The sequence below is a fragment of the Coptis chinensis genome, chromosome 3 (assembly GCF_015680905.1).
Source record: "Coptis chinensis isolate HL-2020 chromosome 3, ASM1568090v1, whole genome shotgun sequence".
Classification (NCBI taxonomy): domain Eukaryota; kingdom Viridiplantae; phylum Streptophyta; class Magnoliopsida; order Ranunculales; family Ranunculaceae; genus Coptis; species Coptis chinensis.
This window is the reverse complement of record NC_141458.1, coordinates 6502753-6516649: the sequence shown is the minus strand read 5'-3', so window position 1 is coordinate 6516649 and position 13897 is coordinate 6502753. Positions and strand designations below refer to the sequence as shown.

Genomic DNA, 13897 nt, shown 5'->3' with positions numbered 1-13897 from the left:
TTTCGGAGGTCCATGTAAAATTGAGCTAGAATAACAATTGGTTTAAGTTGATGGGATAGGGGTAGTGTTAGTTTCCAAATTCCTCTTTACCAAAAAAAAAAAAAAAATTTCAAAATTTCTATTTAGGACATTCCCAATGCAAATTACTATTAGAGGAAATCGAGAGTTTTTACCTTTGAATACTAAAAAATTGTTGCCCAATGTAAGGGTGACAAAGTTAGTGACTTGTAACTAAATCACAACGAGAGTAGCACTCGATACTGAGATTTTCACTGAGTTATGAGCTTCGGATGGAATGTTTTATTCTGTCTCGTGTGTTTTTTTTTTTTTTTTCGGTTTTTTTTTTTCCGAAAAGAATGTTTCATTCCATCTCGCGTGTTTTTTTGTTTTTTTTTTAAACTTCATATGGGATGTTTCATTATGTCCACACATGTTTTTTCGATTTTTATATTCATACGGAATCAAACATCCCGTCCGAGATTCAAAGTCACTTCTATATTGGACACCCTCACCTTATTTTTCACCAAAACGGTAGCAAATAGGATAAATTGAGCCTACGTGGAGGTGAAAAACACTTACTTGCATTAGGAATGCTCTTATGTAGTCCTACTACTCCTACGCATGCTGCATGCATGTTATTCTAACGCGACCATAGATGTGAGCAAATTTCTCAAAGAGACAACCATATTTTCTAGCTTCTCAGAGTATCTCTCGGTGGTGGCAAACAACAATTTTGTGCGTCCACGTTTGAAGACACGGCGCTACACTCAACTTGCCGCCTTGATCCTTTTTTTTTACTTTTTCCACTGTTTTGTTTTTTTTTGGGCAACTAGAATTTCTCTAATTTATTCACAAAAGTTGTAATTTGCTACCACCCCTTAGAGATTCTCAGATTCTCTTAGGTATCTGTATTTGTTTTTATTTTTAGGTTTTTTGGTAAACCCTGTATTTTCTTCCCCTCACCATCTACGATCTATCTGGCTATCTTCTCCTAAAACATATTAACACCAAATCCAACAATTAAAAGGGGGCCCAAGCCCAAATTAATCAACTACGCGTCATACACATGACCTGACTCCTGAGTCACCTGACCAACCAGACAGTTGTTCCAATGTCAACGTCATTTGTTTTTCATAGTACAAAAAGTCAAAACAACATTGTTAGTTGCACGGCCACCTGGCGTATTACAGAGAAAGGAAATGGAGAAGAAATGGCCAATTCAGCTGTTTCTTCTCTTCACCTTATCTCTCTTCTCTTTAGTCATCTCACTCCTCGATCTTCCTTCTCACGGTAAACTTTATTTTTTATTAGTTCCATTAGTTCGTTGTTTAACATTAATATATATAGCTTGAGTTGGTTGATTGTGTGTTGGGTTTATTCATGACTTTGCTTTTAACTTCTTAATGAATGCCATAATCATTAGGAAGGACATATGAGTTTTACACGTTGTAGTAGCTGGTTTATTAATTCTGGTCCTGAAACTCGGTTGGGTGTAATATTACTTACCAAAATATGGACTAGTGTGGCAGTGAAGTTGATGATATGTAGTTGATATTGCTCTTCGCTTTAGATGTTACTTAAGTACAATCAATATCTCCTGGATAGCTGACTTTTAGGTTATACCTATCTGTTATCTGATTGTATCTTTATTGACTACTAAATTTTAGGATGCTATTGGACTGAATCTTGTCAGAACAAATGGATTGGGGGATGTGGTGCTGGACATGTCATCATTGGTCAATCGGATAACTGCAATGGGCTTTGTACTGAGCCAGAGAACTCCCCTTGCCTTCCTTTCTATACACATTTTCAGTGCTGCAAACTAGGTCAGAATGACTCTTTTATTCCCGCCAATAACTGTTTAACGTAGATCTCTCTGTGAAATTGGAATATACTATTTGGTGCTCATAACCTTTTAGTCTAAACACATATGAGCAGAGTGAGAACATTTTCCGTAAGTATGCAAATGGTTTGGGGCATTGTTTGCACCCGGCTTTGAGATTTCTTAGGTTCAAAATCAACACAATAAGATGATTATAATTAGCTGGAAGGCGGGTGGAAGGCATACTACTTTTTTGAAGAAGTAGTGCTCTTTAGTTAGAATCCTCAAAGAAGCTACCTGTTTTGATCCTTTGTGTTCCTATGCTGTTAGCATCATCAATTTAAACTTTTGAGTTTAAGAAGTATCAAGAATAGTACTCGCAGATTTTATATGGCGTACATTGAAGTCAGCAACAGTTTAACTTGACCTCGAGCCATACATTTAGGCCAGACACATATGTCTTCAATCTTCATATATATGAACTTACTGCCTCCATTTATGTGAGCCAAATATTGTTTGCCTATCCATTTCCTAATGCTGGTAGTGAAGAGAAATATTCATAGGATATGTAGCTATGTTATTCTTAAGAATTCAGGCGATTACCAGAGAAGATAAGTTTTGAGGATAAACACATAAATACCATACCTTTTTGGCTATTTACAGTGTCCAGATAACAGTTCCCACCTCTGAGTGGTCTGTGCTAATGTTTATCTAAATATTCCATATAATGTTAGGAATTAGGACAAATGGAATTGTGGAGCATATTCAAAAATACCTTTAATATTTTGTCACTCATTTTCTCACCTATGCAGAAAGCCCAAAAGTCACAGATAGGTGTGCTAAATGCAAGAATAAGATAGACTATGGTGAAGAGTACATTTGTTGCACGGATTGCTCAGATCCGTCAATAGTTGATGGAAACACCAAGTTGGGTTATTGTGGAACTGGAGCGGAGCTAGCTGTGCAGCTGAAACCCCGAGGTTTTTGTTGAATATACTGGTCTATTGCCTACATAGTTTTACATAGTGCTATCAGTTGCTGTTTATAATATAGCTTATTTTCTAAGCGCTGTCTTTGGAGTACAGAACATTTCAAGTGGGTTGCTGGGCCATGGATGTCTTGTTCGTCTCCTTGTGACGGTGGGATCCGGTATCGTGACGTCGAATGTTATGGGCAAATTGAGGATAGGTCCATCCAACATTATCCAGTCGATGATAGTCGGTGCTCAGGGGAAGAAATGGTGAGTGAAACTTCGTATTGAACTCCAGTGTCACTGTTGAGTGGTACAATTGCTCTCTCTTGTTTATTTTACCCATTTTTTAAAATTTGTAGAGCAAGTCTTCAAGTAGTTGTTGTGTATGTCATGCCTTGCTGTCTTACTCGATTCTTTTAATAGCCTGTCAGACAGGAGTCCTGTAATTTAAGGAGCTGTGGAGAGGTGAGCAGTAAGGGCTCTCAAGCAAGACGCAAACATAGTGGTATGTCAACCTGGATGGTTACTTTGCTTGTTCTTCTTGGGGCTGTAGCCTTTGCTGGTCTTGGATTCGCAGGTTACACTTTATACCAAAGGTACTTTCTGCACTATAACTTCTTATCAGTAAATGTTAGGAAAAGAATGGGAGTTCTCTGAGAAGAGAACATGAGATGTTACGAACGGTGCAATTCACGAAATCTTCAGCACAAATGGAGATCCAGTTCAGTTATCAAGAAATTATAACTTAATGATATTAACCAAGACCATTCACAATAATCTAGGCTTTGTACGGTATAAAGCAAAAGGATGCTAGTGTTGGGCTTTAGAGGGGGTGGTACTCTGGTCAGGTCTTGGCATCCTCCCACCTCAAGTACTGGCAAGGAGTGGAAATCAAAATCTATTAAAGATTTGGCAGTATGGTGAGGAAGCAAAATTCTGATTGAAGTCTGCAACTGGAACGTTCTAATATACATGTCCAAAGCGAACACTTTAGCACCCTAAAGTTTGTTCTTTAAACTTATGCTTCTACCCAGCATCAAGCTGATACTCTCTGTATAGACCATATTGATAGATTCTAAATATTAGACCAATTCTACAAAAGGGGCTCAAGTAAAATTGAAAACTGTACAAAATACGTGTAGGCAAAAGTCTAATGATGGAAGAGATAATAATTATTTTCTTTGTTCTGTTTACAGGAGAAATTCAACTCAACAGGGCTTTGTGTACATCATGTTGGAAGGATATTCTTGAGAGATTGTTGTCTGTCTTTTTATTTGTTTCTTTTTGTTGTTGTTTTTTTTTTATGCACCACGACTTGATCCCATGACCAGCTTGTTATAGTCAACCACACTACCAACAGATCAATGGCCTCGTAGTAGTTATTTAAGATGATAGTTATTTATGATTGATAGTAATATGAGATTGATCTCATTGTATCATATTTAAGATTGGTAGAAAAATGAAGAAAGACTTGTCGAAAATCATTTGATATCTGCTCGTTCTCCCCTCTTCAATTCCCAGTGATATTGATCTCATTGTACCATATTGGAATCTTTGAGTATCTTGTAACTCAGTATGCTCGTGGACATTAAGTTGAATTGTTATTCACATTTACTTTGTTAATTTGTTTGCTGTATTGTTTGTTGAAGATCTCTTTCTCTAATTGGACTTTACCTAAGAAGCTACTGAGCTAGGAGCCTAGAACTCTAGAACTCTAGAAGTATATGGTGCTGCTTGATCGTGCATACGCACCCATAAATGACACCTACCGCCTGCCCGTAACTGAAGAGGAATGCTAGATTGCTAGCAGACAGTGTACTTTGTGAGTTGAATACATTATAGATGGCACCTCACTTTGAATACCCTTTTTTTTTATTCCCTAGCTATATGTTTTTTTTTTTTTTTGTTTTTTGATTGGCAAGCCTGTTTTAAATGAGATTAATAATTCTTTGATGCTGGCGGATTAGAGACTTCGACCCCCAGACCTCTGGCTGATATATACTCTTTAGTTGCATTTGAAATACATGCGTACGTGTATCCAATACTTTGTTAGTGTTAGAGTCACTAGTCAGAACTCAGAAATTTTGATATCCAATACTTTGTTAGAATCTACTTTTTCAAGTGAGATAGCGTACGTGTATGCCGCCCACAAGTGCATTGCCTGCTGGCTTTCCTCATAAATAATAAACCTACGCTTCTTAATTCATAAAGAAACTTATATTTGGTATGGTAGGAAGTAAGATTCATGCAACTCCAGGATTTCTGGTGCGTACTGCTAAGTGCTAAGCATGTTTCTTCTGCTGAGCTTCGAAATATTGGACCAAAATCCATGGGTGTTCCATATGGACAACACTTAATACTTGTGAAAACATAGGTCATATAAAACTGGTATATACAAAATTATCGCAGCTTTTGTCATTGCTGATTATAACATGACAAGTTTGAGTGCAAAATATTCAACTGGAAGGCTACTTAGCAAACATTAAGAAGTTGCACCGGTGCCCCTCAAGGCTAAAATGTCTTGTGAAACTCATTTCTCACATCCCTGTTTAAGGGACCTCCTACTCCAAACCGATCATAACCAACTTGATTCGGGCACTTGTCATTCAGCAATATGTCGTGACATTATCACTGCCATTTTCATTATTGCTATCATTAACATCAAACTACAGGTAGCACCACTATAACACTCTTACTATCATTACAATTTTGCCATCATTACACCCTTGACTTTATCCTTTATATGTCAGCCCAAACAACTTAACATTTATCCATACTAATACACATGTCGCGTCCGATGTACACTTTCAATACCTATAAAAACTACCCTCAAGAACGTGTTGTTTGATTCCAGTCTGGTTATTGATCCTAACCTAAGTTATTGACTCACACTTCATTACTATCTCCAATATACATACTAGATAGGTAAGCATTTTCATCCTTATAAAGAGCAGTCATTAACTACAACTAAAACCATCCCCTATCTCTATCTTAACCCAAAAGTAATAATCCAAAAGGATAATTTTAGAGATTTACACCTGTCATATCTTACCAAGAAAATCAGTGCACTTTGCAATTTCAGCATGGCAATTAGCAATTACACATTTACACTGACGCTGCATTTGTGAAACTCTTTTAGAGAAGCTGCTTACTTGCAACCAACTTCCACTCACATGAGCCATATGTTAAGCATTCCAGAAGCACTAAACTAATCAAAGACGGCTTTGACGTTTCTAAGTTTCAACACTACGTGTCTAAGTCAACAGGCTCATAGTAGTCAATTCCCGCGTCTTATTCGTGTACCTATCCTCACTTTCTTCGAATTTGCTAGCTGTTTTCATCGTAAAAAAAAAGAATTTGTTCCTATGTATGATTCTTCTTAAATCAAACGTTTCATTACCTTCATTCACTATATAAACAGAACAACACTACATCCCTTCCCTCATTCTCTTCTTATCAAACCAATTCTTTCAAAAAACTCTACTTAACCAATTCCGTTTCCTTTTCTATACAATATAGTATTCGCGTTGAATTTTATTTGTACTAATATCGAAAAATGGCTTCTTCGATGAGATTGCATGCCACGCCAATTCTTGTGCTGTTTTTCTTAGCGTTGTCGCATTTATGCCATGGTCAAGGAATTGCACCTTCACCAGCACCTGAGGGGCCGATCAGTGACGGTATGTAGTTTAACTTTAATAATATCAACGCATGTTCATCTTGTTAGACTCTGTAGGAAAATTTCAGATCAAATTATTTTATCTGAAAGCACTTTTTTTTTTCATTCTACTCTGTATGGTGATTGATGGATTTTTTTTTTATGTATTGAACAGGAAACACAATTGACCAAGGGATTGCCTACACCCTTCTACTGATAGCACTCGCAATTACATATATCTTCCATTGATACGCTCATAGCGAATCGAAGACTTCATCATGATTTAGTTAAATTATGTCCTAGGAGTAATCAGAAGGCTTGCATTCTTTATAGTAGAAAGATGAAAACGAATATCAGCAACACAATTTTTTTGTAAGCACCTTGGCCCTAGATGTATACATTTTAATTATTTAATGAAACTTGTTCGAGTTTACTTTGACGAAACAGTTGTCAATCACCATGCTGATGAATGTACATGCAATATGAAAAGAAAACGCATACGCAGTGTTATTGCCGACAGAGACTTACAGCTATATTAAAGACAAGATCTGCTCATCCAATATGTAAAGATCAAATTAAAATAGTAAATATGAACTTTATGAGTTAGCTAGTAATGTACTAATGTGCCACTTTAAACGCACTGGCGCATTGCTCTTAATCATGTATCCTTCTCTATGTTTTTCATCTAGCCCAGCAGCTAAAATATGTCAGCTAAAATCTGTTCGATCACTAGCAGCCTCATTTTCCGTTGCATTCGCATTATTTGCACCTGGAAATATTCCATCGAAACCGACCCACTCTGAACTCTTTTACATGTGAAAGCAACCACATGAACAAAATCTTCATTTTGGTTTGATCATGCGCCACCATGGTAGCTTCAGAGTTTGGCCCAAAAAACCAAAGCACGGATGGGGCGAACTTTGAAGTCTGAACAAACGTGAATCAGGGACAAGTGGACCACAAGGGCTTAGACAACTCTCTGTCTATCTGGCTTATCTGCAATTCTGCATATGACCTTCGGGCCGGGCTCTTATCAGATCTGTCCAGACTCCGGAACTGGATCCATAAATTATCGGGCTAAAGATTGTTAGGCCCGATCCAGCCCAGTGACTGCCATTGGAGGAACTAATGGTTACCAAAAAAAAAGATAAATAAATAAAAAAGAAAAAGAGGAACTAAGAAATCTAAAATTATATTTTAAAATCCACGCCCCTAAGCTACAGTCCAGCAATAGTGTTTTAGTATTTTTTGCTAGCGTCCTGACCCTATAAAGGGGTAGGACCATTCTCACCCGCTAAAAGACGAGAAAGAAAACAAGGGCAATGTTTCAACCCGTGAAATCTTTCCAAACTTAAAACTTGGGCTTAAAAAAGAAAGAGGAAAAAAGAAAAGAGATCGAACAGAGAGAAAAACCGAGTTATCTTCTTCGTTCTATTTTTTCAATTTTTATCTCCAAGACTATCGAAAACAGGGTTGCAAAGAAATAAATCGACAAATCGCAACTACCGTATTCCTTTCTTCTAGTTCTCATGACTTTGAAAGCATCTGCCCCCAATCAAATTTCATTTGGTATGTATTCGGATAAATAAATTTCTCAACAATTGATAGAAGAATTTTCGGTTGTTGTGACTTTGTTAAAGGTGTTTACTTTGCCATGTTTTTCTTCTTGTTCATTTTTTTTAGGTGAATTTCTTTGGTTGAGTTTTATTTTTGTGTGGCGGGTCTTTAGCTCAAATTGGAAGAGCACTTGAAAATTCAAGACGAACTTAAATATCTCAAAATGATGGTGGTTCAAATCCACCAAGACCCACTGATATCTAAACCATAGAACTCAGAACTTCTGAACACTATTTCACTTTGTACACAAAAAAAATCACAAAAGTATCGTTATCATTGATCATGAGAATTAGAGAATTAGTTTTTTACAAAATACTTAGTGTCCATATTGACATCGTCACAAAATGACTCTTGCACACTACAAAATTTACATCTTCTCACAAAAATATGTCGATTAATTGTATTTGTTCTGAGGTCTCATTTGTTCTTTCTTCTTCTTTAAGTATAAGGAGTCCATAAATCTTCTTCCAATCACCATTCACCAATCGTTTCGCCGCAACTTACTTTGCTATGTTGTAGTCATCACCATTTTCGGTTCATGAGAGCACTCGATGGTTGTTGTTGTTGTACCTACAAGATATTCAAATTTGAAGTAACAAGCATCGACTAACTAATAGCCCAGTGTCAATAAAAAATGCTATATAGAATTGTAAACTTGTCAAGGGTCTCACCTCTTTACTGACTCTTGATGTTGTGGCGGGTTGTTTACAATGACTGCACTTGTTTTTCTTTCTTTTCCTCGCTTGGCTCACTTCCACCCCAGTTTTGATTCTCTTAGATGGTCGACCTCTAGAACCTTGGATACGGGATCGTAATTATTACGGTTGGGCGTCATGCCTTCAACTTGATATCCATCTTGAACTTTTTGCGGAAGAACCCGTGACATTATCTAAAGATGACAACTTCTCATAATTTCAAAATCTGTTTTACAAGTATGTACTTGTCTTTGGATGTACAAGTGTACAACCTTCTTCAAGAAGTTTGATACAGCCCACACATAAGTCACTAAAGCATTTCGCTTTAAACTCGGATTATCCTCGTTTACTCTAGTAGAATTTTCATAAACGATATCCAAAGATTTTGCATCCTTACTCCAACGTTTGAAGACATAGTGAGGTGGGATCTCATACACACCTTTTGCAAATAGAACAACCATTGCGTTGTCGCAGAAAACCTTTGAACTTCATTATAGATGACAAATACAAGAAACGTTGGTTTTGAGTCATCCCACACAACCGTATTCCTTCGTTCTCTTTTTACCGTTTGGCTTCACTACCAACTCTTGCACTACATGTATTTCCTTTTTCCCCATCTAGCTGAACTATACACGAAGGAATTACGTAATTTCAATATTCCAAATGTGTATATAGATGCCATCCGAAGCTTCATAAAGCGACGTTGTCTTCAAATATGGGGATTTTTGGCGAGTCTCAAAATCTGCTTTCTCTTCATCATTGTATCTCTTTTGTAGAGCTAAATTGTATTGATCTAAACTCCTTCAAACAAGTCTTACGGTTTACATAATCATCGAAGAAAGAATTTATGCTTTCACTTTCGTTGAGACGTTGACATTCCCCGCAAAAAAGTATTATTCAAGCACAACCCCACCCACCAGTATGCGACATTCGAACAATGCTAAAAGCCATTCATGATCACCAAGCTCATATGTTTCAATCAGTTTTTCCACCGTCTTTCGAACTTCGTCGACTGTCAATGAATCATAAATGCACTTGTTAAACTCATACATGAAGGTCGGATTGGCTACACAAACACTTGCCCAATTTCTCGGTACTTTCTTCAGAATATGCCACAAGCAAAAATTATGGCGTGTTGTTCTGGAAAAACTTCTTTGATTCTTTTATCGCCTGGTCTTGATCCGTGATAATGGCTTTAGGAATTGCAATCAACCATGTTTTAAAGACCCAAACAAAAGATGGTATAGTCTCATCCGTTAGTAAAGCACATCCAAGCAACACCGATTGCCCGTTGATTAACTCCCTTTAATGGGGCAAATTTCATGGAATATTTGTTAGTCAAGTATGTAGTGTCAAAAGTAACAACGTCACCAAAGTGTGCATAAGCCATCCTTGACTTGGCATCTATCCAGAAAACATTCCTCAAGTGTCTCCCTTCATCTAGCTCCATAGCATAAAAGAAGCGAGGATTTGAAACTTGTGTACGCAGAAAAAATTCATAAATGATTTGCGCATCCCCAGTTGACATTGATTCTCTCTTTTCTCTGTCACGAAAATTTCTAAGATCCTTATCCGTGAAAGTCAGATTTTTCACTCCACCCGATTGCTTCACCATTGTTGCCATGATCTTCGGAACACCTACTCCTACTGATGAGAGAGTTCTAATTACGTTCTTTTCCGGTGTGTTAATCTTCTTTTGTGATCTGAAAAAGCGTGAACTATCCGGTTCCACTTCATGATTATGCTCTTTAACAATATCAAGCAAAATCCACTTTCCATTAGTGATTCTCTTCACCTTCATCATTGCCTTACAATCTGTCCTTGTGTTCGGTCGTGGGTTTTCAACTCCTTTTGCAGCACGTTTTTTGCCTTCTTTAGAACACACATAAGTCCTACCAATCACATCATTGTTCAGTTTCGAATGCTTCATGTGCTGTCTACGAATACTAAAGCCAATAATCTTCGCATAGTCATTGTAACATTTATAAGTTTCTTCTTCAGATTCAAATTCCAAACCAACATAGGGATCTACTAGTGCATTCTCATTTTCAGCGAACTCCTTGTCAATTTCACCGTTAGCTTCTTCCATGTAAACATTAGTCTCTTCACTTCTAATGCTGTCATTGAAGATGGACTTCTCCGCAACCACGTTTCCATCAATGTATATTGCATCATCCATTATTGTTTGTTCAAAACTCAAGTGTCTTGAACTATCCATGGCGTCAATGTAATCCATATACTCTGTTCAATATAGATAAGATTAAAAAATTTAGTAAATTATCTAAATTCTATTTCATTGATGATAAACTGAAAATAAACTTGCTAACTAGATACCTGATAAGCACAACATTGATTCAAAACAATAAAGTATATCATTGCTAACATTTTTTTTTGCTCAACCAAAACAAGAACAATGACTGCAATAAATTGTTCCTAATTAAATATGACTCAATTTCGATGAAATTCAATGGGGACACTCAAGGATAGGAATCTGGGAGGAAAACCCAAACAATTATCAAATAGAAATGAGAGTGCCATCATCCAAGTTAAAAGCCTCATGGCAAGAGCTACTAATTTGAAATATTTGATGACTAAATGTTCAATCTTTTTATCTCTGTAAAGTGGTGTTTGCTTGTCAAGGTTGCTTTGATATCCACTTTGCATAGCAATCCCAAGTTACCATTTAAAATTTTCTATAATGTATACCAGTGAAAATGAGGGAATACCTCATACAAATTACCTTTTTCCATCAGGTTGTCTCGTTTCCCGCCACTGGCTAAAACGCTCAAGCTTTTTTTTTGAGTTTCTTTTTGTTTTAAGCTTTTTTTTTATGAGTTTCACTAATTAAAATGGTAAACTTATAGAATAGGTCAACACGTATTTTATTTCGACATTTAGCGGGTGAGAATGGTCCTACCCATTTAAGGGTCAGGACGCTAGCAATCCTCCTCTTAATCACTTCTCCACTTTTATGATGTTTTTGCCCCTATACTTTTTGGTTATTTACACTCTCAATCACTTCTCCACTTTTTATGACGTTTTTGCCCCTGTTTTTAATGTAAATTACGATATTAACCTTCTTTGCTTGAAGCAAAATGCACAGCGTCTAGTATATATCTATAATATAAAAGTTCAGTTTTTAAACAAAGTTATAAGAGCTTAAGTGGTGGTCCTGATTTTCTCGGGATATGTGCTAATGCTTGAAGAGTCATATTTACATAATACTCTAATGCTTGAAGAATATTATCTACATAATACTCTAATGCTTGAAGAGTTCTATTTACCTAATACTATAAATTACCTAATATGCTTGAAGGACCCTATATGCCTAATACTCATTTTCTTCACGCAAAATCTTTAAAGAACTAGAAACTTAATAAGAATTCCCTTTTTCTTCACGCAAAATCTTAAAAGAACCAAAAACTCAACAAGGGTATTCTTCTCCACTACTCCAAGCCTCTTCAACAGGTATAGTTATTTCACATATTAAATTATATAATTGTTTCATTGTTTATGAAATAAACATTACATGAGAGTCAACTTTTCAACTTTTGAAATTGAGATTAAATAGACACTTTTAATTGTTATGCAGTTGCATACAAGTATTTAATTACTTTGTACTTCAGACAATCGTTGGTTTGTAAAAATAGTCTTGGCCACTAAGTTGCCTCTAGTGTTTTGCTATGCAATCTCCTATGTTCCGTTTTTCAGTTAATAGTTATAAGGTGGAGTCCAAAATAGTTATAAGCTAAGTTTTAAAAAAAAAATGGAAAAAATAGTTTCAACTATTACATAATCAACTATTACACCTATTTATTAATTCTTTGTAATATAACTCTTCTCCTTTTGTTAATTGAATACATTTATTACTTTCTAGCAATTTTAAGTGTGCATCATCATTGTAGAGACAAGAATCATCAGCTCATGAATAGTCACTCACCTTATTTGCTAATGTCTGCAATCATTTCCAATAAGAGAGCATTATGTATTTGTATAAAATTTTCATTGTAACCAAAGATTTAGTATCTAATTAAAATGTTGTTGTAGCTTGAGTCGCTTTTGCTAAGTTAATTTGGGCTATGATTATGATTCATAGAATGGTTTAGTATCAAAAAATTTGAATGTTGCTCACCGTTTGAGAAACGTGTATAAATTGAATATGGATTACACAAGAAATGAATAGTGAAAGCTGTCTACGTGCACTCTATTTTTTTTTTCCGATGCAAGTATACTCTATTTCTAGATGAAGTTTCTAGATGAATAAATTGTTCTCAATACATATACTCGGCCAAAATGATTTTCTAAGACATATTCAGTTAAGGGTATTACAATGACACTAACAAATTCAATTTAATGTCAAAGAAAAAAAAAATGATAATTCTATTGTAAAAGTTAAATTTACATGTATTCATTTAATTATGATTCGGGTGGTGTAGTCATAGATTAAATTCTAATATATATATATTTGGTCTATGCTTTGGCCCTTTTATCATTGGGATGATAATTATTATACTCCATCCCTTCAAAGCGCTTTGGCCCTTCTATCATTTTGATGGAATTATTCCTCATGTAGTTATGTCTATGCAGAAATAATGTCATGTGGTTTTACATAATGGTATTGGACTACTGGATCTCTCTGATTGACAACATCAAACTATTTGGAACGCTGTATAGACGAAAGAAACAGATCATAATAAAATCAAATTTAACAAGAACAAGACTGAAAACGATGATTTCCAAATTGAACAAACATATTATTTCCTTTTTCCGGTAGAGAATCCAGCATGCACGACTTCGAAATCTTTAATTCAAGAGTATAGAAATGTATGTTCATAGGTTGCGAAGCTAGTACAGATACAAAGTTAATGAGGATCGGACCCAAATGCATTGTTATACGCATCGGCTCGCAATTCAACTCTTCAAAACCAATCTACGAAGTTTAGCGAAGGGACAAATGATGAAACAGGTTAATGTCTCGATGTACTTTCTTTAGTATAATATAATCTATAAATTATGAAAACTTGAAATATGTGACATAAATTACTATGTTAAAAACAGTGACCAAGTTCAGTCTGCATTACAAATCTATACGACAAATTTTAAGCTCCCAACATCGGTCCTGTAAAGCTTTC

General features: G+C 35.8%; 1 protein-coding gene, 1 long non-coding RNA gene and 1 pseudogene across 2 annotated transcripts; 2 read left to right on the top strand and 1 right to left on the bottom strand.

Moving 5' to 3' along the window:
• The first annotated feature begins 1118 nt into the window (after positions 1-1118).
• On the top strand, positions 1119-4418 carry LOC147507569 (uncharacterized). The gene is made up of 6 exons (XM_086600277.1): positions 1119-1290; positions 1668-1826; positions 2635-2802; positions 2908-3062; positions 3219-3391; positions 3992-4418. Exons 1-6 carry the CDS (start codon positions 1200-1202, stop codon positions 4044-4046), a joined length of 801 nt encoding a protein of 266 aa, XP_086456403.1. The 5' UTR covers positions 1119-1199; the 3' UTR covers positions 4047-4418.
• A 1763-nt stretch (positions 4419-6181) lies between these two features.
• Positions 6182-6897, top strand: LOC147507568 (uncharacterized). Its single transcript, XR_015217707.1, has 2 exons — positions 6182-6475; positions 6629-6897. It is a non-coding gene; the product is annotated as an uncharacterized LOC147507568 (long non-coding RNA).
• Positions 6898-10014: 3117 nt separating this feature from the next.
• LOC147507567 (protein FAR1-RELATED SEQUENCE 5 pseudogene) lies at positions 10015-10944 on the bottom strand (annotated as a pseudogene).
• Between the last annotated feature and the right edge of the window lie 2953 nt (positions 10945-13897).